This window comes from Chlorocebus sabaeus, chromosome 1, assembly GCF_047675955.1.
Source record: "Chlorocebus sabaeus isolate Y175 chromosome 1, mChlSab1.0.hap1, whole genome shotgun sequence".
Taxonomy (NCBI): domain Eukaryota; kingdom Metazoa; phylum Chordata; class Mammalia; order Primates; family Cercopithecidae; genus Chlorocebus; species Chlorocebus sabaeus.
In genome coordinates, this window is record NC_132904.1 from 103,469,522 (window position 1) to 103,495,504 (window position 25,983).

The 25,983-nt window shown below is 38.8% G+C and overlaps 1 protein-coding gene across 1 annotated transcript in view; it reads right to left on the minus strand.

Annotated features, from left to right (window-relative positions):
- GUCY1A2 (guanylate cyclase 1 soluble subunit alpha 2) overlaps positions 1 to 18,821 on the minus strand; it is a 330,187-nt gene extending 311,366 nt beyond the window's left edge. Inside the window, exon 1 of the mRNA XM_008020725.3 lies at positions 18,409 to 18,821. Within this exon, the coding sequence (XP_008018916.2) occupies positions 18,409 to 18,714 (306 nt within the window). The 5' untranslated portion in view covers positions 18,715 to 18,821. The remainder of the gene's footprint in view (positions 1 to 18,408) is intronic.
- Positions 18,822 to 25,983: the final 7,162 nt, after the last annotated feature.

Sequence of the window (25,983 nt, forward strand, 5' to 3'; positions counted from 1 at the left end):
GGAAAACTGAAAAGAAAAAAAAAAGTGATGTCACTAATGCCTTGTATTTTTAGGTGTTTAAAAAAAAAACAGTATAGTTAGGGAAAGCACTGGCTTTTCAAAATTCTCTTCAAATCTGCTTACTCTAAAAACTAATCAAAATAAGCTGTTGATCACAAAATGGGCATCATGATGTGAACTGCTGTGGGGGCCATTTTCGAAGACCTCCAGCAAAAGACATCAAAACTTGCTCACTTGAGAACCAAACTGTAAACTATGTAGTATTTCTGGCCATCTGTTTGTCTCATTACCTAATGGAAAATCAGTAACTCGGAAAAGGAGAGGGAGAGGGTGAAAGGATGTGAATAAGAAAGGGATATTGGGAACAGCTGCTTAGAGAGGAGAGGAAATGTTTCTGACATGGCATCATGTTTTTTCAAACTCTTCCTAGATACTACATCAGTTTAAATATCTTGCTCTACCATTCAGCTTAACAAATATCTGTCAAATGGTGTCCTGCACAAGTTATATAAGTAAGCACGTGCACATATTCACACCAGAATTTTAAGGTTATGATGCTTGAAAACAAGGTACTGATTGGATATCACTTACTATTTTCCAGCTTCTAAAAACATTTTAACTTCCCTGCATGCATAACAACTCTTAACTGGAATTTCCAAGGCAAATCCAGTACGGGGCATGCATTATTACCACAATACATATTAATCCACAAATTATCCATATACATAGCAAAATCCCTGGAATCTCAAGCATTATAAAACATAAGGACAGCATCAGCCCCATTTGGTCCTGAACCTTACTTAAAATGAGCCCTAAAGTAACAGTAATAGTTCTTTAAAAAAAAAAAAACAGTTTATGATCCAAAATTTAAAAGTATAATGCCACATCACAAAAAATGCTATATATTATTGTTTTTACTTCCCAATGTGTCCATGTTATCACTACAGACCAAGAACATTAAATAATCTACTGTCACAAAGGAGATCTCCAGATGGCTGACTGAGAGATCCCAGAAGCATCACTGCTATATAGTCATCACCACATGGCAGAGTCTTGTGGGGCCAGGCACTAGATTTGATTTTAGGAGCACCAGGAGAGCTATCTCCATCCCAAGCACAACCCCAGTGTTCCTCCAAAAAGGTTACTTTCCACCCCCACGCAGGTCCTTAAAATCAAGGGAGGTTCTTTTGAATTAATAATTTTACATAAAGGTATTTAAAATGTACATAGTACAATTTATCTGGTGGGAGAGTCTTACAGCAGATTTTTGTGGCATGAGGTTCTGATATAGGAATAGAGAAAGAGAGAAAACACGAACTACTAAATGTTCCCACTTAACATTTTCTTAACCTTAATCCATGATACATCAGAGGTTGAACTAGTATAAAATACCAAGGCAGAAACTGATATACTTTAATATGCCCATGATTCATTTCTACTAGTCACTCTGGAAGAGCAAAACCATAATAAACTTTGTTATTTTAGCTTTTTAAGATGTTTTCTTGATGTTATGCAACATCTTTACGTGGCTTATAAGATTTGTGGATTTATAATCACATAAAGTAGCTGAATACCTTATCTAACGGCCAAAATGTGTTGGTCTGATCTTATTTGTAGATCCTTATTAGCAGATTCATATTTTACAGTTATACAATTGGTAATATTTTGTTGACTCATATTTGAAAGTGACTTACTAGTATATATTCTTTGAAAAAGTAGGTTTCTTGGGGTAACTTGTAGCACAATAGTTTTTCCAATTACATGTCCAATGGAATTGTTAATTTCTATCACTATAGTTGCCATTAGTGCCATTAAGGTGATATATTCCATCTGTATAATCAATGCAATTGGATATTTGTGTTAACTAGGTGTTTGAGACCTAGATTATCTGGATTTTTGTAAATAGTCAAGAAAGCTAGACTGATGGTAGAAAATTACATTTAGAACTTAATTTAATTTTATTCCTTCCATTTTTCCCTCACCCACAACCCAAGAATGCAGCTGAATAAGGAGATAAAGTGCCTAAGTGCTTAGAGAATCAGTAGGCAGCAGCCCTCCTCCACCAAATTCATATAGTTAGCCACCTGCAATAAGCTGCAGGAGAATCCCATCCATTCTCCTTCAGCAAGAAAGTTAGGTTTATACGTTGCAAGTATACTTCTGGAGAAAAAATTTAATTCAGAACAAAGGGGAAGATTGGGTTTTTTTGAAATATGTTTATAATGGCGGTAAGTTAACACAGAGAAAAAGAGAGAAAGACTTTATAGCTTGCAAACACTGTCAGGTCCACAAAGCATTTACTGATCTTTATATCAGGTGGAAACAATAAATCTCTCTTCTCCAGCTTCCACACTAGAAACTCCCTCATATCTGTCTGAAGCTTCAAATGGAATTACAATAGTCTATAGCTAAGATTTACTCTTTCCCTCCGTCTCTGTTCCATAACAACACAATCATCTCATCATTATCACTCCCTACAATAATGCCTTTGGAGGCACATTCTTTTGTTAAGGAAATAAAAGATATTTTCATTAGATGTGGAAAATTTTAAAAAGATACAATAAGGGTAATTATGCCTACTCCAGATTTCTATTACATGGTACTTTTAAATTCAGAATCCAATGACAGGGTCATCTCTCTTCCTCTCTTCTGCCCTATGAAATCAATAGTAGATTGGTAGATAAATACATAGATACAAATAGATAAATTAGATCTTTCAAATATCCTATTAAAATAAATTTAGGTTTATATGTGTAAATACTATGATAAAAACACAAATTGTAAGAATCTCTGCATCCCTTCCTTTTTAGAAAATAACAAGCTCCTTAAGCCAAAAAGCAAATAATTGGTAAGACAACATTTAAAATCAAGACATGATTCATACACAAATTAAACCAATCACACAAGGGAAAAAATGAAATTGGAAGAAAGCAAACAGATTCAGAATGACCATGCACTGACTGAATTTGGTCAATAGTCATTATAAGACACTTATTTCCTTTTGTTAAGGTCTACATAAACGTACTGATTGAAGGTAATAAGCTTCTTACTAGTACAATGACAGGTTTTTCTTAAATTTGCTGAAGGGGTTATATGAATTTTTCTTCCACAAGTTCTTGATTTCTCTTGGGAAGACTTTATACAGGAAAGAAGTTGGAAGAAATATAAAATATTTCTGAAATTTCATTCCTGAAATGTTTGAAACAGAATTACAAGAAAATAGGTGGCAGAGCAGTGAGTGGGGATATAGAATTGTAAGTATTTTCCCAAAATAACTGAAACATCTCAAGTCCCTGGCACAGAAACAACAAATATCTGCTTAATAAAATACTATTGAATTTCTTTAAAATATAGTTAGATCATGTAGACAGAACTTATTTTTTCCTCCTAGTATATAGTGTAAGTTGACTGGTGTAGAAGATCAAGCATTCAAGGAAAATACTTTTTTTTTAATTGGGCTAATGACTGAAACCATATTTTGCTGCACAGATTTGGGGTTCTGGCTCATGACACAGTAAAATTAAGCATGCACAGGGGGCGCATACAGTAAATATGTGAAATAATAAAAATTAAAATAACAGGACATAACAATTATTTACATTTGCATATTCTGTTTTTCTACTTTGTTTTTGCTGTTGTTTTTATTTTTCTAAAGTGCATTTGTATTCCTTATATTTTTTGGTTCTTCCAACATTTGTGTGGTATACTTAAAATATCTTTACATTCACTCTAAATTTACTCATATTTATTGACCAGACATGGTGACTCTCGCTTGTAATCCCCAGAACTTTGGGAGGCCAAGGCAGGCAGATTACCTGAGGTCAGGAGTTCAAGACCAGTCTGGCCAACATGGCAAAACCCCATCTCTGCTAAAAATACAAAAATTAGCTGAGCATGGTGGTGGGCACCTGTAATCCCAGCTACTCGGGAGGCTAAGGCAGGAGAATTGCTTGAACCCAGGAGGTAGGTTGCAATGAGTTGAGATCACAACACTCCACACCAGCCTGGGTGACAGAGTGAGACTATGTCTCAAAAAAAAAAAAAAAAAAAAAAAAAAAAAAAAAAAAAAAAAAAAAACTGTTGCCCAACCACAATGTGCCAGGCATATTGTAGTCATAAAATTTGGCAGTATATAAAATAGATAAAAATCCCTGCTTGATGAAATTGATCAAAATTCACCCAGAAAAGGAAAGAGAGCCAAGAAGCTACAGTTGATGATATATGTCCTATTTGGCCTTATTTCACCTTCCATACTACCTTTCAACAGTATAAAATATATTTAATATACCGACAAAATAGAGTCCTATTCACTTAGCTCCTAATATCTCGAGAGTTCCTTCCATTAGTGACCTTTCCACCAGTATCAAAAAAAAGTGTCAAAAACAGCTCTAACACTGAACAAAGTCATATCAGACATGGAGAAAATAAGAACGGGTATGTGAGTATACATACACAACTCGCATAAATATATAAACTTTTATAACTACATATATATGTATATAAAACACTTCTATAAGTAAAACAAAACAAGCTAATACAATCGCAAATAAAAAAACAGTTTCTTCTATATGGTGTTCAATTTATAAATGCTTATTTATAGGAGAATAGGAGAAAACCCGAAGTCTAAAGCTATTGATAAGACAATCCAAAAGTTATTTAAGCAGTGGATTATACAAATGAAACAATGTACTCTCCATGACTTGAGTATAAAATTACTGAAAGAAGAATTACTGACATTTCATACCTGATTTGACATCCCACAGTCAGCACAGTTGCCATCATTAATGTATATCTAGAGAACTGCAAATTGCATGGCAATTTAAATGTGGTACTTGCTAGATATACAAAATTACTGGCCATTGACTAAGTTATAATGACAAAATCTAAACAAGAATGTAATAATAAATTAGGTAAGAATAAAACCAAAATATGACAGTAGCCTTTGCACTGTACTCCTACTATGCCATATTCCTATATTCCCCTTGAGTATAAAGAAAGAAGTGTCCTCATTCTTAGGAAATAGGTTAGAGAATGCCTCTAGAGAGACCCTATCCTTGATCAAGTCTTATCTATCTCATCCGTCTCCAGTTTGTTTTTTACTTATCTTTTACCTTCAAACATGAATTTCCAACTCTAATAAACTTAGATTCCGCTTCACAGGTGCTGCTATCTTTCTCTATTTTTATCAAATATCTTGAATCAGAGATGCACGCCCATAATATCCTTTGTTTACTCACCATATATTCCCTCTTTAAACTTTGTTAAATAGGTCTTTATCTCAGTTGCAGGATTGGCATCGCTTTTCTAAGGCCACTAGCAACCTCACTTACACTGGATTTGAAAAGACCATCCTTAAATTTCATTATTTTGCAAATATCAACCACTGGGTCCTTGCTCCCAGCTGCTCCCAGTCACCTCCCATCCTACAAACACGCAAAAAATCCTGTCACCTCTATTCTTTTTATTATTTCTGTTTATTTCTCCCTAATTCTCTGTTGTTCTTATTTTTTTCTCTCTCAGAGTATTTGTCAATTTTCAAGATACTAGCTATCACCTCTAAAGTAACTATCTTCAACCACAAGCTCTTAGCCAGATTCCAATCCCATATCTTCAATCTTCCATTTATTAAATCAACTGGCAGGCACTGAACTGAGCTTGGTGATTCCGTAATACAAACCCTTAAAGATCTCACAGTCCAGAGCTAATCATTTTTACTAAATTCAAAATATCCAAATCCAAAGCTATCATTATATTTCTCCCAAATGCCACCTTCCCATTGCTGAATCTTGCACTTCTGTTAATGCCATGACAATTCTCAAACTCACCATCACGAGTTGGATTCTCCAGGAAGCAGACTCTAAGAGGGAGATTAGCATGCAGGAAACTTATTAGGGAGTGCTCTTGGCATCAACAACCGTGAAAGGGTAGAGAAGAAAGCAGAATTGGGCACAAGGAGAAGTCAGACTATGATGAAGACTCAATGAAAGCCTCAGCTGACCCTACATAGAGCTCTGATCTCAGAGTTGCCTAAGTTAAAGTGAGAAGGCCTAGCTTTCTTATCCCACGCTGATTAGTCATGGGAATGGGGCACGACTTTGAGCAAGGCAGCTCTAGCTCTCCTCAGGCCAGGCAATACATAGAGAGGACAAATGATTAACGGCTGACTGTCAACAGAACTCCTAGCATCTAGAGGAATGAGTCCTTTATTACTAAAGGGACATCTAGGCAGTGAATCACGATGTCCACCACATTCACCAAAGCGTGAAATATATGAAACACTGAAAGGCATATGAGGTTTGTAGTTAAACAGAACAAGATTCCAACCTTACTTCTGTCAGTAATTAACTATCATCATAGGCAAGTTGCTCAACTTCTCTGAATTGAAATTTTCCTATGAGATTATTTTGAAAAATTAGTGATACGTATTATAAAAACATTTGATAAATTCTGGCTCCATAGTGGTTGCTTAATACATGTTAATTCTCCTTCTCCCTTCCCCCATGAGTTATTTTTAACTATTCTCTTTCTTTTCCAAGCCCCAAGACTTCCTCTGAAATGACACTAATTGAAAGTATCAAGATACCTGGTAAGAAGGTGTTAGAGAAAAGCCCTAAAATCCATTGATCATATGCTATAGTCCAAATACTGTGCTAGGCATTACTATACTTTTAATCTTCATAATGCTATGAATTGTTAACCTCATTTTATACACAAGAAACTGATCCTCAGAGAGGCTAATTTATCCAATGACGCCCAAGATAACAAAAAGAGTTTGCCAGACTGCAAATCTCCTCTTTTCCCAGAATGTAGAGTTAAAGAACCTGAAGGAATATTTTGTTTTACAAGAAAGAAGTGAAGCAGCGCAAGGAAGCCATGAGTAATAGTAAACACAATGTCTTCCATTCACTGTTCACATTTTATTACATATTTACTCTTTAGTGAGAGATTAGTGAGATAGATGTGATTTCAGAGATGGGAAGTGGAGATAAAAGTTATTTCTCCAAAGTCAAATTAGAACAAAAATCAGAATGCAGCATTTATCGAGTTGTAGGATCAACCTCCAACCATTCTGTGCATGCACATACACAGACGGTCTGATAGATATTTTTCAAGGAAAACAAGACAAGCACATTCACCAAATTATACAGAAGTCTAAAAGACAGGAAAATAGTTTGTTAAAATCTACTCACAGTATCTTTCCCTTGCCTAAGAGACTCCCTGGTGGAATGTGAGAAATGGTACGCACATTAACTTGGTCAGACCACAAGGACCATTTACTTCCTCAGTGCTTCTGCGTAGAGCAAGTTTGCTGTTATCAAGCACTTGACTATCTAAAACACTGCCCACACCAGGATGTTCACACATCTATAGCAGAGTGATAGTTAATACTCATAAGGACAACACTGAGGCACTGAAACACACAGGTGAACTTTGGGACTAGGAAGGACTGACTAACAAATTTAAAATTCTTTCACTCTTAAGTGTATTTCACTGAATTTCATCTGCTCTCTTAACAAATTGGTCCTGCATATGCGATAGCTCACTTAGAATGTTTGATTCACCAGAATGAATTTCTACCTTTTTAAGTGAGAAAATATCCACTGCACTCTCCAACACAACCTCAAATGTTCTGGTGGTCACTGCTACTCTAAAACCCATAGACTGTCTTATACTCAAGAAGTGATGTATCAAGTCTGAGCCAAGAAAACCTTACAATATACCAACTATTCACTGGAACCATAAAAAAATGCATGAATGATGTAGCTAAATATCCTTGGGCTTTTCAAGGATTAGTCCTAACTTTGAAAGCATGATATAAATACTAATCAAGCAGTTAATTAGAACTGAGTTTCTCAAAGACTAACTAGTTACCGGTTACCTGATTCTGGTTTAGAAGTGGGGTACACAAATCAGCTACTCCAATAGAGTGAACTGAATAGTGAAAGAACGCTCTAGATATATTCTAAATAGTCTTAATTTCAGATTGGTGTTCAAACAGAAAGGCCAGAAATGCCTTTGGATTATTGCAGTTTTCCCCATTTGGACAATCAGTCATTATTCCTTAAGACATAACCCTCCACGCCAACGGATTGCCCCCAAACACCTCAAGTTCAATCTGACATATAAGCCTTCTAATGTATAAACAATACTATCATTGCTTTATACCTCTGCATGTCATACTCATCTTCCCAATTTGATCTACATATTCATTATCTCCAACCTCAACAGGGCCCTCAAAAAACACCCAATAATATTTCTTCCTATTCCTAGGCAGTTCTCTTCCCCAATCTTTAAATAAGCAATTTCTAACTGTACACTTTTTTCAAGGATACGGTCCCTCCCTGTGCTACTATTGTGTCCACTAATGATTATTGTAAGATAGATATATGGATATGCTGGTTTGTAGAATTTTATTCAATAGAATGTTTGGTAATACAGGATTTCTTACATGCTAATATAATAATGAACAACATAGCATGATAGATTTACTGTCCCTCTATCTTACAGATACACATCTCTTTAGGGGATAATATAGATACCCTTGTAAGTGGCAGCACATCAGTGCCCCCAAATAACTGTTGTGTCTACAGCCATTTTAAGATAATCATACTATCCGGCCTGGTGCAGTGGCTCATGCCTGTAATCTCAGTACTTTGGGAGGCCAAGGCAGGCAGATCACCTGAGGTCAGTTCAAGACCAGCCTGGCCAACATGGCGAAACTCCTACTAAACATACAAAAATTAGCCAGGCATGGTGGCATGCACCTGTAATCCCAGCTACTCAGGAGGCTGAGGCAGGAGAATCGCTGGAACCTGGTGGGCAGAGGCTGCAGTGAGCTAAGATTGTGCCACTGTACTCCAGCTTGAGTGACAATGCAAGACTCCATCTCAAAAAAATAATAATAATAATCACACTACCCAAAGTGAGGCAATTTGCATAAAATCTACAGATTATTATGAAGTCCAAATAAAATGTCAGGTAGGAGAATGTTTAGAAAATCTTAACGCATTCTAAAAAATAATGTTATAACTATACTCCCATTTATGTCTGAGAAAAAACTACAAAGAGAACAGTCAGATAAAATAATCAATTAAAAATCACAAAATCATTATAGCCAAAAAGGCAGTACCAAATACACCACGAACTACACAAGGACTTACTCATTCTTTTAACAAACATTTATTGAGTGCCTTTATAATTCAGACACTCTGCTAGGCATGGGCATACATAGATAAATAAGATAGGATTTCTATCTCAAAGAGGCAGAATAAACCAAAATCAAGGTACAATACGGTAAGTCCAATAACAGAGATGTGAGTGATAACTTAGGATTCTATAGGGGGAAAAATGTAGCAACAGATATCAGGATACATGTGTACGTGTGTGAACTTAGGATTCTATAGGGGGAAAAATGTAGCAACAGATATCAGGATATATGTGTACGTGTGTGTGTGTACATAAAAACAGTCAGAAAAACCATCCTCTCCCTGTATTAAGTTGGAGGGTTCATGTATGAAGCAGCATAGACATAAAGCAACATGAAATGGAGGCATGTTTTAGAACATTCTGATTTTTGCCATTGGCCACAGCAGACTCACGCATAACAAATAGTATACAGTGAAAGGAAAATGAGTCAAGTAGACTTTATGGACTTACAATTAAGGTAACATCAGGACCTCCACACAGATAACTTCCTTTCATGATATATTATTAGAGTTGTCTGCAAATACATATTCTTCAAATGTTAGATCACCATTTATTTACTCGGAGAATTCTATTAGAGACCCCCCCACCCAACTTCACCATTGAATGAATGGCTAAGGATGCAGAGATGAGCAAGCATTAATGTTAGTGTCATATTTTGGTTAAGGTTTGAGAGGTGGCCCTATATATCTGATATCTGAACCTCCTATTGTTTTCTTTCTAGCAAAAAAAAAAAAAAAAAAAAAAAAATTCTAGCATTCAGATCTGTTTTTTCTCCTTTTACCTTTTTACTTTTTAATTTTTCATTGGCATGTAAACAAATCACTCCTCCAAAATGAACCAGTAGATGGAGCATTTGAGAACTGTTGTGTCAGTCTCACTCTGAAAAACACAAGTGCTGATGATAATGTCAAATTCACCCTCATAACCACCCTTCTTTTTTTCTATAATCCCCAACCTTTTCAAATATTTGTTTCTCTGTTTTGGAAAAAGGGGTCACAAGATACTTATAGTAATGACATGTGAACTACTGAACATAAACATAAGCAGTTAACAAAACATCCTCAGGAAAAATGGGCAGAGTCCACAGATAATTAAAGCTACAAATGGTGAAACATCAAATACTTTCTACTATTCAACCAAAAAGATTATTTTGACCACAAAAGATACAGCCATAGGATATGGGGATAACAGCATCAATTCACCACCTTTATCCCCGTCCCAGTTAAGGTAATAGTTGTCTAAGGATACATTAATCCCAAAGGAAGCGGGTTACAGGATCATTCTTTCTGAAATTCAGCCCATAGAGCTCACTGCTCAGTAGTCCTCAAGGTGTGGAATTCAGTCACCTCTAGACATACCTTCATGCTGAGCAATTACCTGGAGTTTTGTTCAAAATGTAGTCTGGGCCCCTCCCTGGAACTATCCAACCAGATCCTCTGAGGATGAGGCCCAGAAATCTGCATTATAACAATTTTCCTCAGATATGTCGAGTTCAATGAAGCTCGAGAGCTACTAGATTAAATGAAGAACTGTTGAATAAGCCTCAAATAAAGCCTGCTCTGGAAGTGATTTCTCACTATTTATAAGAATGTTTACTCTTTCTCAATTCCCTGCAACAGCCCCAGCAAATTTCCCATCTTCTGAGTTATTTCCTACTGCCCTACTTCCTAAATGACTCTAGCCCTCAATGTTATAAGGTACTCTGAGCTAACAGCATGTAATTCTAGATCTTCAGATCCTGTCCTGAAGTGATGTTTAAGGGCCATAATTATGTCATTTCCATCTCCTAGTAGTGCATTTTTGGCAACAGTAGCCTACTTGTTGACAAACATTTCTTCTCATTTCACAGAGAATTGTACAGAAAATATAAGCAATCCAGACTGTAGAAGAATCGTTCCATTTACCTAACTTCTTAAAATATTATATAAATGGACGACTCAAAGAGTCCAAGGAGGAGGATACTGTTCTATCTGCTCTTTTTGTAAAATGACTTCCTTCTGAAGTTTCGCTTGAAAAAGCAGGTGTACGCAAAATTCAAACAGGTTCGCAAACTTGAATATGTCTATCACAGGCTGGATGAAAAATCTAAATATTTTGGTTGATGGAACCAAATATACCACCAAAAAAATCAAACACAAAAGAAACATTAACATAATTGAACAATTAAACAAAAATATGTATCCACTTCTCCTGAACATTTATTTATTTATTTTTTGAGATGCAGTCTTGCTCCATTGCCCAGGCTAGAGTACAGTGGCATGATCTCGGCTCACTGCAACCTCCCCCTCCCGAGTTCAAGCTATTCTCCTGCCTCAGCCTCCCAAGTAGCAGGATTACAGGCACCCACCGCCACACCTGGCTAATTTTTGTATTTTTGGTAGAGACAGGTTTCACCATATTGGCCAGGCTCGTCTAGAACTCCTGACCTCAGGCAATCCATCTGCCTCAGCCTCCCAAAGTGCTGGGATTGCAGCCATGAACCACTGCGCTCAGCCCTCCTGAGCATTTTACTGAACAACCATACTATGCTAAACACAAGTTAAACATAATATCAAGGACAGAGGCTTTAAATGTTAAACTAACTCACTGGCTCACGCATCGAACAAAGGGCCTGTGAAGAAAACCTGCTCAATAGACAGCCCTTGCAAATATTCTCCTGGCCTATGTGCCTACATGTGTGTAAAATATCAAAAAATATTATACCTTCCTAATAACTCATGATCAACAATGTATATGCCAAATGATAGTACATTTATTTTCCTATCAGATTCAATAAAATATTTATATTATGTTTTATTTTACTTACAGCTCTGTATAATTAGCAGCAACAAGACAAAAAGGTGAACAAAAAGACTGATGACATACATGGGAAAAATATGTAATAGCACCCAAGTACTTCACCCACGCATCTCAGAGTCCTTATAGGTAAATAAACTATACACTAAAAAGGAATATATACTCACTTCTGACCTCTCCTTACAAACTAATAATCACTGATGTCATTTCTCATTGTCAAAATTTATCTATAAAGTAAAAGTTTTACTCTTCAGAAGGCTGAGGCAGGAGCAAGACCCTATCTCAAAAAAAAAAAAAAAAAAAAGGACAAAGACAAAAGAAAGCCTAGCCATTGAACCAATAGCCAAAAAAGGGAGCACCGTAAAACATAAACAGCATTAGCTATGTGATTATCGCATCTCACTATCAAAGCCTTTGAACACACATACAGATTAGTTTGAATGCAGTAGATGAAGAATGCTTGGAATTCTCAGGCAGATGAAATAAATTATTTCTCTTTCACCTACAGTTTTTCTAATTTAAAATTAACTTGCCATGAAATATCTACATTCTACCAAATATATATGTTCTTGTATTTTTATAGAATTTATAAAGTAGTTTTCATATTGCCACACAGCATTCAGTAATCTGATGGAAATGTTTGAATCTGCAATTTTTACATGTCTGTGTACATGCATGAGTCATACCCAGTGGCCAAAAAGGGACTCCAGTTTTAATTTTTTTAATGGATTGTCAGGCTATGCCAACAAAATAAAATGCTTGTTATAACTTTGTTTTTTTGTGTGTGTTTTTTTTTGGTTTTTTTTTTTGGTACTTGACATCGATTAACTTATTCTATAAACTTTTCCAATTAGGTGACGAGCAAGTGGATTATTGAGAAAAAAAGAAAAGAAAAAATTTAGATCACTTTGAGGCATTCAAATTCAGTTAAAATTAATAGATCTCACCCTGAAACTATCATCTACTGAGTTTGGGAAGCTTTACAAAGAATATTCCTCCTTGTTCACAACAAGTCTACAAAGTAGTTATTATTCCTAATTCACAAAAGAGGAAACTAAGGCTCAGAGAAGATATGAGTTAGTTTTCCCAGGGACTCATACTTAGTAAGGGGTTCAGCAGAGGATTACGCAAACCTAAATTTGCCAGACTCCAAAACTTTGTGCGTTCAACTCTGCCATACTGTTTCTAAATGATTAGGGATAAGGTAAAGAAAGGCAATAGACTGCCCTTAAATTCTAATTTCGGATTATAGTATCTGTTTTCATCAAATGTGAAAACACTAAACAATTGAAATAGACTTTGTATAATTTTATAATGGTAATGAATCTGTTTCTATAACTTTATTAGCCAAATTATGCCCCAAATTTTAAAAGCTTTAATTAAACTACCTAAATTTGTCAAATATCCTACCTTACAAATATATTTTGTATGTTTTTTATTGTCTACATGTTAGTTACACTCATACTTCCTTTTTTTTTTTTTTTTTTTTTTTGAGACGGAGTCTCCCTCTGTCGCCCAGGCTGGAGTGCAGTGGCCGGATCTCAGCTCACTGCAAGCTCTGCCTCCCAGGTTTACGCCATTCTTTTGCCTCAGCCTCCCGTCTCGGCCTCCCAAAGTGCTGGGATTACAGGCCTGAGCCACCGCGCCCGGCCACTCATACTTTCTAAGGTTTTTTTTTTTTTCGGGGTTTATACATGTCAGAGAGCTCATTTTATTTAATATCAACAGAAGCTAAATATGTATTTTATATCTTTTCATTCTTTCCTCGACATGTATTAAGATAATTTCCTTCCTCAAAATAATAATTTATGCTGTCTCGTTACTTGAATCTAAGCTTCCCCCTCCATTTTTTCCTCTTCACTGGTCTCTGTTTCTTAAACAACTCCACAGGTCAGTAGCTCTCCTCTCCTTATTTGCCACTCCTCCAATTCTGTTACTTTTTTTTCCTGACATTCTGTTCTCTAAAGCTTCTGAGGTCTTCAAAGCCACTTGCAATGTTCTCTGTCAAGAAACCTAGAGAAGCTTTGCCCTTATATGACTCTAGTGGCGTATCTTCACTGACAGGCTGACACCAGCAAACCCAAAATTGATGTCACAGTGATAGGGTAACTAAGCAACTTTCATTTAAGAATAAAATCCAAATAAATGAGTTGCCAAGTTCACCCTTGATGTGAAATCCCCAGCTGTTGCTTAATATGTATTCCCAAGTATTAAATTATTTTAAAATAAAGAATGTAATAAATGATTTATACATCTTTAATCAGGTATTAAGGTCTTAAGGGTTTTTTGTTTGTTTTTTGTTTGTTTTTTGGAGACAGAGTCTCACTGTCACCCAAGGTCTGGAGTGCAGTGGTGGGAGCGCAGCTCACTGCAACTTCCACCTCCTGGGTTCAAGCGATTCTCGAGCCTCAGCCTCCCAAGCAGCTGAGATGACAGGCGTGCATCATCATGCCCTGCTAATTGGAGGGTTATTTTTATTATTATGGCTGCAACCTAGAGATTCACAATGAACAAAACTACCCAAAGTGGATGAGAAATAAAACTTCCCCTAGATTTTGCCAATTGGAGTTCTTATGTTTCCCTTTATACAGTTTCTTTAAAATAAAGATAATGATTAAAGAAGTTCCATGAAGTCAAAGACTAGCTATGGTTTTATTCAGCATTTGTCTTTCCAAATGCTCTGCACAATATCTGCCACATAGATCCTAAAATATTTTTAAATAATTGGGTGGATTAAATAGTATTTTGGTGCCCCATCTTAAAAAGTAAACTACTTTCCTCAAAAGTTTTAAAACTTATATGCCAGGTTTTCTTTTTTTTTTTTTTTTTTTTTTCTTTTGAGACGGAGTCTCACTCTGTCGCCAGGCTGGAATGCAGTGGCGCGATCTTGGCTCACTGCAACCTCTGCCTCACGGGTTCAAGCAATTCTCCTGCCTCAGCCTCCTGAATAGCTGGCACTATAGGTGCGCGCCACCATGCCCAGCTAATTTTTATATTTTTAGTAGAGACGGGGTTTCACCATGTTGGCCAGGATGGTCTCGATCTCTTGACCTAGTGGATCCGCCCGCCTCGACCTCCCAAAGTCCTGGGATTACACACATAAGCCACTGCACCTGGCCCATGTTTTCCTTTCATATGCCAACTTGACAGTTTGTCCAAAGCCTGGGAAATCCCAGACATTTAAAGTAATGTGTCCAGAGATATGTAAGTTTCTCATTGTCAAGGCAAACTCAAATCAGGTCTCCTGAATTCTGGAATTTTTTTTCAATTTCATCAATGCAACTTACTTTTATTAAATAGTATTAGAAATTATTATAGCCTTTATACTCAACATCAATACACCTTAAAGTGACTATTAAGTGTCAAAAACCTGAGTTTGGATATCCCATGGGTCAAATAACTAGTTTAATAAATAAATTTTCATTTTTCTATTTGCAAATCGTTCTCCATAAAGAAGAAATCCCAAGTGACTAAGACATTCCATGATGAGACAACTGACAAAATAGGCACTTCCATGGCAAGTACAGTTTCTCCTGAAGTATATCGTAATGGCATGCAAGAAAGCTTACAACATTCAAAACAACTAGAAATTCCCATCTAAAAAATGCTCTGGTAATGGCTACTCTCAGCGGTTCACAAAAAAAAAAAAAAAAAAAAAAAAAAGATGCCCAGCTTTCATGAGAGAATAGAGAGGACACATTCCATCTCCTGAAGAGTATTCAAAGAAGTTTCAAATCCTGACAATGTCAAAAAATGACTCTACTGGAACTTTTTGAGCTAGTGTTCTAACTTGCCAAATAAAAGAAAAAAAGGTAAGGACCACACAGAAATAAGTCACTGCTTTGAAATATAATCTCTCTCTTTTATTTGTGTCACTAAGTCTATTGGTGATATGGTTAACCAAGGAGAATTTTTCTATACGTGTGTTATGATGTTGAAAATGTTTACACTATAGTCACCTGTATGTTCTCAGCATGCACTTGACAGACCCTTTTCACAATAGAAAAGAACTGTGGCATGGAAAGTATATGTAGCTGTTGCATTTATTTGATCATCACAATTATTTTCAAATTGCTTATGCTGAAAACCATTCTCTGGATACATTCTTTTCATCCAGCAAAAAGCCAGTCATTCAAATTTAACTTATAAAAGTAACCATCAGAGATTATTTCCTTCCTCTTATTCTGGCAGAAAATACTGCAGTTCTCAGTTTCTTTTATCTACTCCTCATGTAAGTCGTTGAAAATGGTCTTACTTTAAATTAGCATTATCAGAGGCATTGACATTACTTTTTAGAAATTTGTAAATTCTCACTCTTAGGCCAAAAAATAAAAAAAAAAAACCCTCCAAGGTTATATCAACAATTCTCCCCAAACTAATCATTATCTTTAGCAAACTCATTTAATTAAATAAGAATCTGTTGTACTAAATAACGATTTTATTGCACGAATGTTGTTTTAAGTACTGACACAAGCCTACAGATGCTCGGGGTCATTGGACTCCCGTTGTAAAGAAATATTTTCAACAATTTGCAACATCAAATAGTTCATAAAATTACGCTGCCTGGGACATATTGGCAGGGAAGAACAGCAAACAACAGCCAATCTATTCTGAGGATTTTTTTCTAGGTTATCGATGAAAGAAAGTGGCAGAAAGATATATCAAATAGGAAAATACACAAGAATAGGAAGATGACTGTTTCTCAATATGTGTTCTTAAGAATTAAATTAGTTCCAAATAAATAATAAGTGATTTATACATCTTCAATCAGGTCTCATAAAAGAAAAAAATCATTCTCCATTAATGGAGTGCCACAACAATATTTGTAGAACTGCCTAGTACCAGTACTCAGTCCCCTCAGAGTCCCACTCCTTCTTAGGTCCCTCCTACCATCATGTGCAGTAGTAATCTCAAAAGAGAGAGACTTAACAGTAATCGAACAAGATCAATGTTCAGATTCATTTTGGAAACTTTTAAAAAAGTAAAAATCCTGGGTGGGGGGGTAGGTAAAAGTGCTGTCAGGAGTAGTTAAAGCTCTTGTATGCAAGGTCAGGGTGAGGATAAAAGATGGGTGGAGGTTTGACGCTGAATCTTTTTCAAATTCTGTCGCAATAGAATGGATTCCTTCAAAACAGAGCTCTCCCAGACAGGGTAAGACTGTACCAGAGGTCTGGCATTCCTGCAGGAGGTGAAAGCCAAGGGTAGTTGAAATGCCTGGGCAGGAATGAGACAGGAGTACTCTGGAAGGATGCCTACAACCAGGGGGAGTTTGGTGAACACCTGAAACTGCTGATACAGACATCCCAAGATGAGCACAAGTTTAGAGAGGCATTTATTCATTTCACAAATATTTAGGAAGGGCCTAATATAAAGAAGCCATCAAAAAATGAGAGAGAAAGCACGAGAGAATCCATTGAAGAGAGTAAAGAATGAGGTACAGGTGCAAGAAGTACAGAGCGGTTTAAATAGCTAATGTAAGAGAGAAAGCACTAGAGAATCCATTGAAAAGAGAGTAAAGGATGAGGTACAGGTGCAAGAAGTACAGAGCGGTTTAAATAGCTAATGCATGCGGAGCTTAAATACCTAGGTGATGAGTTGGTAGGTGCGGCAAACCACCATGGCACACGTTTGGCACCTATGTAACAAGTCTGCACATCCTGCACATGTATCCCGGGACTTTAAATTAAATTTTTTAAAAAAGAAAACCAGACACCAGGTTTACCCGGAGAAGAATAAATGCCTAGTGGATAAGGGAAAAAAAAAAAAAAAAAAAAAAGCTACGGGGTGAGGAAAACTCGAGATTAGAGATTTCTTCAACAGAAGGCAACTCAGAAAAGTATCTGGCAAAAAGTATCCGAAGATCTGAGAAAAAGGATGCAACATAGACTGCAGATAGCCTGTGGAATTCAACGAAGTCAAAGAAGGTCACGCAAAGACCAAGAGAGTGTGGGAAATAAGGAGAGGAAGGGCTTCCTGGAAGGGGTTGGGGCTCCTTTGGGATGCTAGAGAACAGGATGAAATATAGGGAAGCCGAACTGCAGAACACAGTGCCTGGGAAAGTTTAGGGGAAAGAAAACAGGTGGGTGTGAAGCAGCACTGGGGCTGTCCAGGGGGAACAGTGGTGAAGTAGGGTTCAAGGCTAGAGGTGGGCAGACCGGCCCCCGAATCAGGAGACCCCAAAGGAGTGGAATCTTACTCCTTCCCGGTGCTCTAGTCCTCTCTTCCGCCCTAGCCTAGGACATCCTCTGTCGCCCGAAGCCACTGGAACCCTAGGCCGGGCAGGGTGAGGCCGGGCCGCCCCCCAGCGGTCGGGCTCTGAGCTCGCGCCCCGGCTCGCCCAGCGCCAACTTTACCGATCCGCGTCCTCTCCCCCGAAGGCGGTCCCCCCTTCCGCCCCCCGCTCACCGAGGGCGCCGTCAGGCGGCTGATGCTCTCGCCCAGCGAGTCCAGGTTGACCCGCCTCCGGCGCTGCACCCTCCTGGCCCCGGCCGTGGCGGCGGCGGCGGCGGCAGAAGCAGCCGGGGTTGGGGCGGCGGCAGCAGCGGCAGCGGCAGCGGCGGCCGCGCTGGGCTCCGGCGGCCCGGGCGGGCTGCGGCTGCCATTCCAGCAGAGCCTAGACAGGGGGCACTCCCCCTCCTCCTCCGGGCTGGTCTCCAGGTAGTCGGAGCCCAGGGAGCTGAAGGACTCGGACGAAATCTTCCTTCGAGACATGCTGCCGGCGGCGCTGCAGCGGCCGAGGCGGTGGCGGCGAGGACGCGAGCGGCGGCGGAGGCGGCGGTGGTGGGACCGGCGAGCCGCAGCGTTAAGCGCGTCGGGGCCGCGGGGCGCTGCAGTCGCGCTCGGCGGGGCGGGAGTCCCCGGGGCCGCGGAGCCCCCCGAGCCGGCTGCTCATGGCGGGAACTTAGGGCGCCGCCACACCTTGGGGCCCGGGCTCGGCGGCGGCGCCGGGCTGGGCTGGGGGCCGACGCCGCCTCTGCTGCTGCTCGCGCGGCGCCGCCTCAGCGCCAGCCTCGGCGCATCGCCGTGCGCCGCGCTCCCGCTCACGGGGAGGCTCCGAGTGTGTGACCGCGGTCGGCGGGGCGGGGAGGGCTACGGCCCAAGCAGAAGGGGAAGCAGAGGCTTCTGCCGCCTGCGCGCCTATCTCGCCCCCTTTCTCTCTCTGCTCCCGCCCCTCTCCTCCCGCCTCTCTCCACTTGCTGCCCGCCTCCCTCCTTCTCCCTTTATCCCCCCGCCCATGCTCTCCCTCCGCGGGTATCACGTGTCGCCATCATACTCATTGGGAATCTCTGCCTCGCCTGTCGCCACGTTTCAGGAGCAACGAGGACACTTCGTTGCTGTCCTCTGCGCGCCCTCCCTGCCCCGAGAAGGTGCGCACAAGAGCTCGGATCGGACTGAGGGGCCCCAACCCCAAACGCCTTATTCTCGGCCCTCGGGAGCAGATGGGCCCCGGAGGCGCTGGTGGGGAGAAGGACTCGGGACTGGGGGGCGAGAGGCCTCCCCCTGGAGCCACCTTGGGGAAGCCTACAGTGTGAAGTGGGGGTTAGGGTCCATGTTGTCCTTTCTCCGAGTTTATTTAGGAAGTTCCGAAGCAAAACGAAAATGCTAAGCGTCCAGCCAGCCTATTCCAGAAGAGACGCTTACAGGGGAAGGGAAGGACAGGGGCAACATGTTGGCGCCCATCCTGCTGGAGCAGCTCCTGGGGACTTGCGTTCCCCGCCTCGTGCGAGGCCGTGTGGGCGCGGAGCGAGCCCAGAACGGGGCGGCAGTGAGAACATCGTCTGCTCTGGCAAGAGAGCCCTGTTGCTGAGTCTCAGCCCGGCGGGGTGCGCGGGGCTCCCGGCTCCGCCGGCACCTCACTAGTGCTGGACAGCTCCGCATGCCACCTACAGCCGCGTTTGCAGGCCTTGAGAACTGGAAAACAGTTTCTCCTCAAACTACCTAGTACCTGGCCGGGGGGAAACCGGGGAATGATCCCGCGTCCCTCATCCTCAGGGCTCTTTGCGCCAAATAGGCGATCTGTTTGCACCTGACTGCAAATGCCGCTCAGAAAGCTGAGGAGTACGGATGAAGGCTTCTCAAACTGACTCGCCACAGCGCGATCATCTCTTGCCGCGAGTTTTCAGCTGTGCGGTTTCATTCCAAAGCTTATCTCTTTGCAAACCAGTCCTTCCAGCGCCTGACCCCACTGCCCCTTGCCTTAGCCCCAGAAAACTCTCATACTGGTTCTGAGGATAGAGTAAGGGATGGTAGAAGGGGCAAATGACAGTATCCCAAAAGAGGGGTCCCAGGCTGTACTTCTCCCTGCAATAAAGTGGATGAGCACCCTCCCTAGCTCCCCGGATCCGCGGAGAGAAAAGTTCAGGAGCTCTGGCTTCGGTTTCCCAGGGAAACCGAAGTCAAAGCGTTTTTTTGTTAAAGAACTGGTCCTTCCAGGTGAAGGCAGACGGGTTTGTGTGGACTGTGTTTATTTAAAAAGCAAAACAAAACAAAACCACAAAACCTGTGCTGAACCCCCACCACAATTTGCTTTTAACTCCAAATCTTCCCAAGTGTTTGTGAGGGCTTAAATGTAAATGCTATTTGAGGTTTCATTTGGAAAAATCCACTCAAACTGGTTCAGAGGCATACCTTTTTCTCAGATCTTAAATAGGCTTTAAAGATAGAAAAGTGTATACTATCACTCAGACACTCCCCCTTCAAATTATATATATATATGTGTGTGTGTATATATGTATATACATATACATATAAGAAAGAATATATATACTCACATATTCACATATAGATTCTTTCTCATCCTGCTGAGGAAGTTTCTTTTAAAATAACAATTGTTACAATTATTATTTAAACTGTATGGTGCATCTACTATTGATTTCCCCATTACTTCAATTAATTCTATATGCATTTGTGTCCATTGAAAATTAGACTCAAATTACACTTTTAATCATAAAAAATCATCAATTTTGCTAAAAAGTTTCACTAGCCCCTTTTTCTAAATTACAATGAAAATTACATTATTCTAACTTTGGGGTAGTTGTTTAATATTTCTGCTGCGCAGTATCAATCAGCATAAAGGATTGGAGTTCCTAGTTCTCTTCTTTGGTACTGATTATATAACAGTCAAGTTCTTGAGAATTACAGAATTTTAGTTAGTATTAAATAGACTAAATAGCATGTGTCCTTCACATTCTTTCAATAAACTGCTGCGCACACAAATAAATATTATGGTAATGGCAAATAAACTTCATATTGAACTTAGAATTGGAACTTTTTACTAACCATTCCAACTCTTGTCTCAAAGTCAAAATTATTGAGTGCAAGGCAATGAGTATCATTTGTTTCTAAAATTTGTAAGAGGCCCAAGAGCCTTCCTGTTTACACTGGAAGTTTATTGCCAGAAAGAACTCTGAACCTATGGGACATTTTTTCTTTGTGTGAACCATTTGAATCAAAGACTCTTTACAGAATCTAGTCAGATGAAGTGGTCTTACAATTTTCTGTATGAATTACACCCTGCCTTTGATCATTATTTTCCCATGGATTTTTAAACTATAAACAAATCAAGGCCTAGATATAACCAGTACAACGTCTGCTTTGCTTTCAAGGGTTTCCTTTGTATTTCTGTTCAGGAGCAGGGTTCAAAAGCTCTCAATATGAAGAGTGCTGTGTTTATACTAGAATTGACATTTTTAAAATGAAGCATAGCTACTCTCCATTAGAAAAAAGAAGAAGCCTTACAGCTAGCAAAAGCAATCTGAATACTGTAGGTAGAGTAGTCTGCTGAGAATGAATAGTCTGTGCTCTGATTTTAGGAAAAGAAGGTTGCGCAAACTCATACCCACAAATCTAGCCCTGCTGGATATATTGTGTTTTAATAAACTATTTAAAGCCCACTCTCCAACTGGAAAAGAAAAATGCAGAAATATACTTGGTTTATTTGTGAAGCTGGCATAGGCACCTGACAACTCAGATTGTTCAAGCATTGGGAAAGACTTCCTAAAAAACCAGATTCTTCACTTTAGTCAAGATGGTGACTATTTTACATTTAAACATAAAGTAACTATTGTGTATGCCTTCCCTTCACATAAATCAATCCTATTTATAAACTCTTTCACTTATATAGCCTCATTTAACCTGATTTTCATCCTTCTCAGAGAAGTTGTTGAAGAAAAGTCACCTGTGTCAAATTCAAATAAAAACTACAATCAGTCCTCCTTCCCAAAATTCTTTGCATTTCCCAGGTCCAAACTCTTTACTAGTTTCTTTTCATCCATCTAATACTCCAGTAAGAAAATCTGCAAGATTTGCATATGCATTCCCTGGAGCAGAGCTCTATCCTGATAGAAGACTGAAGAATTTCTCCCTATCAATCTTTACATAAATCTGGCAATTCACAGGAATTGTACATGTAATATTAAAGCAAGTTTTCTAAAGAAACATAGTAGCTGGTGAATCCTTAACTAGGACAAGTTTTTCCGGATCCCTAACCTAGAAAATCACACACACATACACTGCACACTGCTCACCTGCTAGTTTCACCCTATGTTTGTGTCTGTGAATCTGTCTACTCTCTCACACTTAACATATCCCCTCTTTTACAAGATGGCAAATGTGCTTTCTCCGAGAAAGACTGGCAGCAAATAAGAGATACTGTACTTCATATTGTTGCACAATTTTGTAAGTAAAACTATTAAGGATAATATCAAAGTGAGAAGAACCATCTGCTGTGTTCATATATAAAGGGACACACAGAAGACAACGTAATCCATTGTCCTATAGTTATATTTTATCATAAAACCATCCCGAAAGGGTAGGATACTTGCTGCTCAAAAAAGGATAGAGGAGGAGAGGGCTTTGGGAAAGGGGGGAAAAAAAAGAAAGAAAAGCAACAAAGTCAATGCTACACTTAGTAGAATTTGACCCAGAAAGATACTTAAGGGTGTAATAACTGACTTTTTGATGCATCAAATCCATGACAGCGAGAAAGAGGCAAGTGATCAGCATGTGTCAGTGCCTCTTTCAGACACTACTCTCTCCTTAAGTGGCTTTACATTCAACCATACACCACAGAAATCCATCCTCCTCTAAGAAGAGACCGTATTAGTGAACAGTTTGAATACTAATATCAGCACCACAGTCTCCTACAACTCTCAGCCTTTTTGTCTGCATACTCAACAATCCCAGGTCTCTATACGCTTTATTTAAATTGGGATTCTTAATCCCAACATAATAGGACATATTTTTTCAATTATCAAGTTATGGAAATTCTGGCACAGAGATTTAAAATATCTTCCAATGTCATGGAGCTGATAAATATTAAAGTCAGAATTCCAATCCTGACTACTAAACCCATGCTATTTCCACTGAAACACCCTTCCTGCCTGTCTCTTGTCTTCGAATGTCCTAAAAACAGATTTTAAAAATGCTGAATTAAAATCACAATGTGAGTGGGTTATTGCATTAAAATTAATATGAAATACACAATTAACTTGTATGAATTATGTCCTGGAACATAATGTGGAAAAGCACTGACATGTGCAGAAGTTCTACATTCTCGTAGTTTCTCTATTGATAACTAACTCTGTGACCAAAATCAAGTTGTTAACTGCTCTGGGACTCAAACCCTTCACCTCTAAATCAAAAGTGTTGGATAAAATCCTTAGGTGATCATCAATCCTCAAAATTCTATGATTTTTCTATTTGTTGAACTGTTCATTTCCTTTCCAGATATATCTTGTGCCTAAAAAATGTACCCACATACATCATCACAAGGTTAGATTCTCTTTTTCTTCCCTGTCATATCCTTTCTGAGAATTCAATTCTTCTACAGATCCCTCCTTAAACCACTCAAGATCCTCTCCTGATACAAAACTGCCATGAACATGGTCCATGGAATTAAATGGATAAAAAAAGAAAAATTTCAACTGAATCCTATTTGGTTAGATGCTCACTATCTCTCTGTCTTTCCATAACCTAATTCTTCTGTCTGCTTTATTGTATTATATAAAGGAATTATATCTTCCTGTCTGCAGCTTATTAAGCTTGACAGCTAACAATAATAAGTATGAATTATCAATAAGAATGCCTCAATATAACTTTGTTAATGTTAATAGACACTTACTTAAATATGTCCAATTTATAGTAATATGCAGTCTGTTATTTAATCATTATTTTAAATAATAAATCTTTTAAAATCCAATTTTAATATGATGACTAGAATTCTTAGAAGTATTAACATTAAGTATGAAGCATTCTTTTGTCACTAGATAACATTTGAAAAATGTTATTAATAATGATTAATTGGAAATGTAATGGATCCCTTAAGATAATCCATAGGTACAATTTTCTGTTTAAAAATGTAAGAAACAAGTGACAGTTGATACCCAATGTTATGATCATTTCTGGAAAACTTTTCAAGGTGGACATTGAAATGAGGGCCTCAGTTATGAATAGATTAGTTCATGCCTAAAAACCCATGTTAATGTTAAAATAATTCTAAAACATTTCTCCACCAAAAGTAGTGAAACTTTTAGAATAAAACTTAGGTTTACTCACTTCTGGCAGTTCTCCTTATAGTAAGTAAAATGAGCATTAATTCTTCTTTCTGTATACAAAAATGAACAGGCATCTGTACCACGACTGTGAACTAAATTCAAATGTTCCATTTCTCTATTTCACATGGGGCCTCATTAGCATCACAGAAGCAGAGTAGTCCTTGTTTCCAGATAAGCAATATGTATACACAATCATCCCAAAGTGAACCTGTTTCAGTCCTCTCCTCCAGGATCCCCCAAGTGACTCTGTGTTTCCCTCCACAGCATGCAGACATCAGCTGGAATCATCTCTGCTCAATCTCCAAAAACTTCTTTGGACTTCCATCTCAGGGAAGAAAATTCCCAGATTTTCTTGGTTTTCAGGTTTTCTCAGTAATTTTTAATAGCACCATAGGTCAAAAGAAATACCTAACAATTCAATTTAAAATGTAGGCCAGGCACAGTGTCTCACGCCTGTAAGTCCAGCACTTTGGGAGGCCGAGACGGGCGGATCACCTGAGGTCAGGAGTTTGAGACCAGCCTGGTCAACATGGTGAAAATACTAAAAATACAAAAATTAGTGGGGCGTGGTGGTGGGCGCCTGTTATCTCAGCTACTTAGGGAGCTGAGGCAGGAGAATCGATTGAACCCAGGAGGCAGAGGTTGTAGTGGGTCGAGACCACTGCACTCCAGCCAGGGTGACAGAGAGAGACTATGTCTCAAAAACAGAGAATAAAAATAAAATGTAGCTTGGTCCGAACTATTCAATAATTATTTATATCATAACAACTTAGCAGCGTTTGAAAACATAATACATGTAAAGTGAAAGAAAAATAATATATTTCATTATTAACTATGATTATTTAATTATTTTAGCTAATAAAGTTGAACACTGCACAACTTTTCAAATCTTGGAATCATATTGGACATTGTCATCCTCATATTTTATTCCACATTGATTTTCCCATGGTTGTTGCTTGTAATGATAGCAGCCTCCAAAACCCACCTTCACAAATGCATAAAGTGATTAAAATACGATAGCACAATCCAATGCTAAAACTATAAACTACCTCAAGCTAATAGTCTGTTCAGTAGTCAACTGACATTAAGCATCACTATGTTCCTCTCAAAATGTTAAAATATACCTCAGCAGCCATGTGCATCCACTGCACCACCCTAGGACCTGTTGGTACATCGTTTGGAAACCAGGACTCTGGTTTCTCAGCTTCCAAAGTTCTCAGAAAAGCTTGTCTTTTATCTTGATTACAGACTGAGTAAATAGGCAGTAAGATCTTACAAATGTAAAACGAAAATGGTGTATTTTACGTCATGTTTTGCTGCAATAATTTTGTATACATAGTGTTGCCTATGCATTTGTGGTTTATAAATAGTGCATTATACTATATTTAAACATTTCATAAAGTTTTAACTGATTGTCTATAAACTG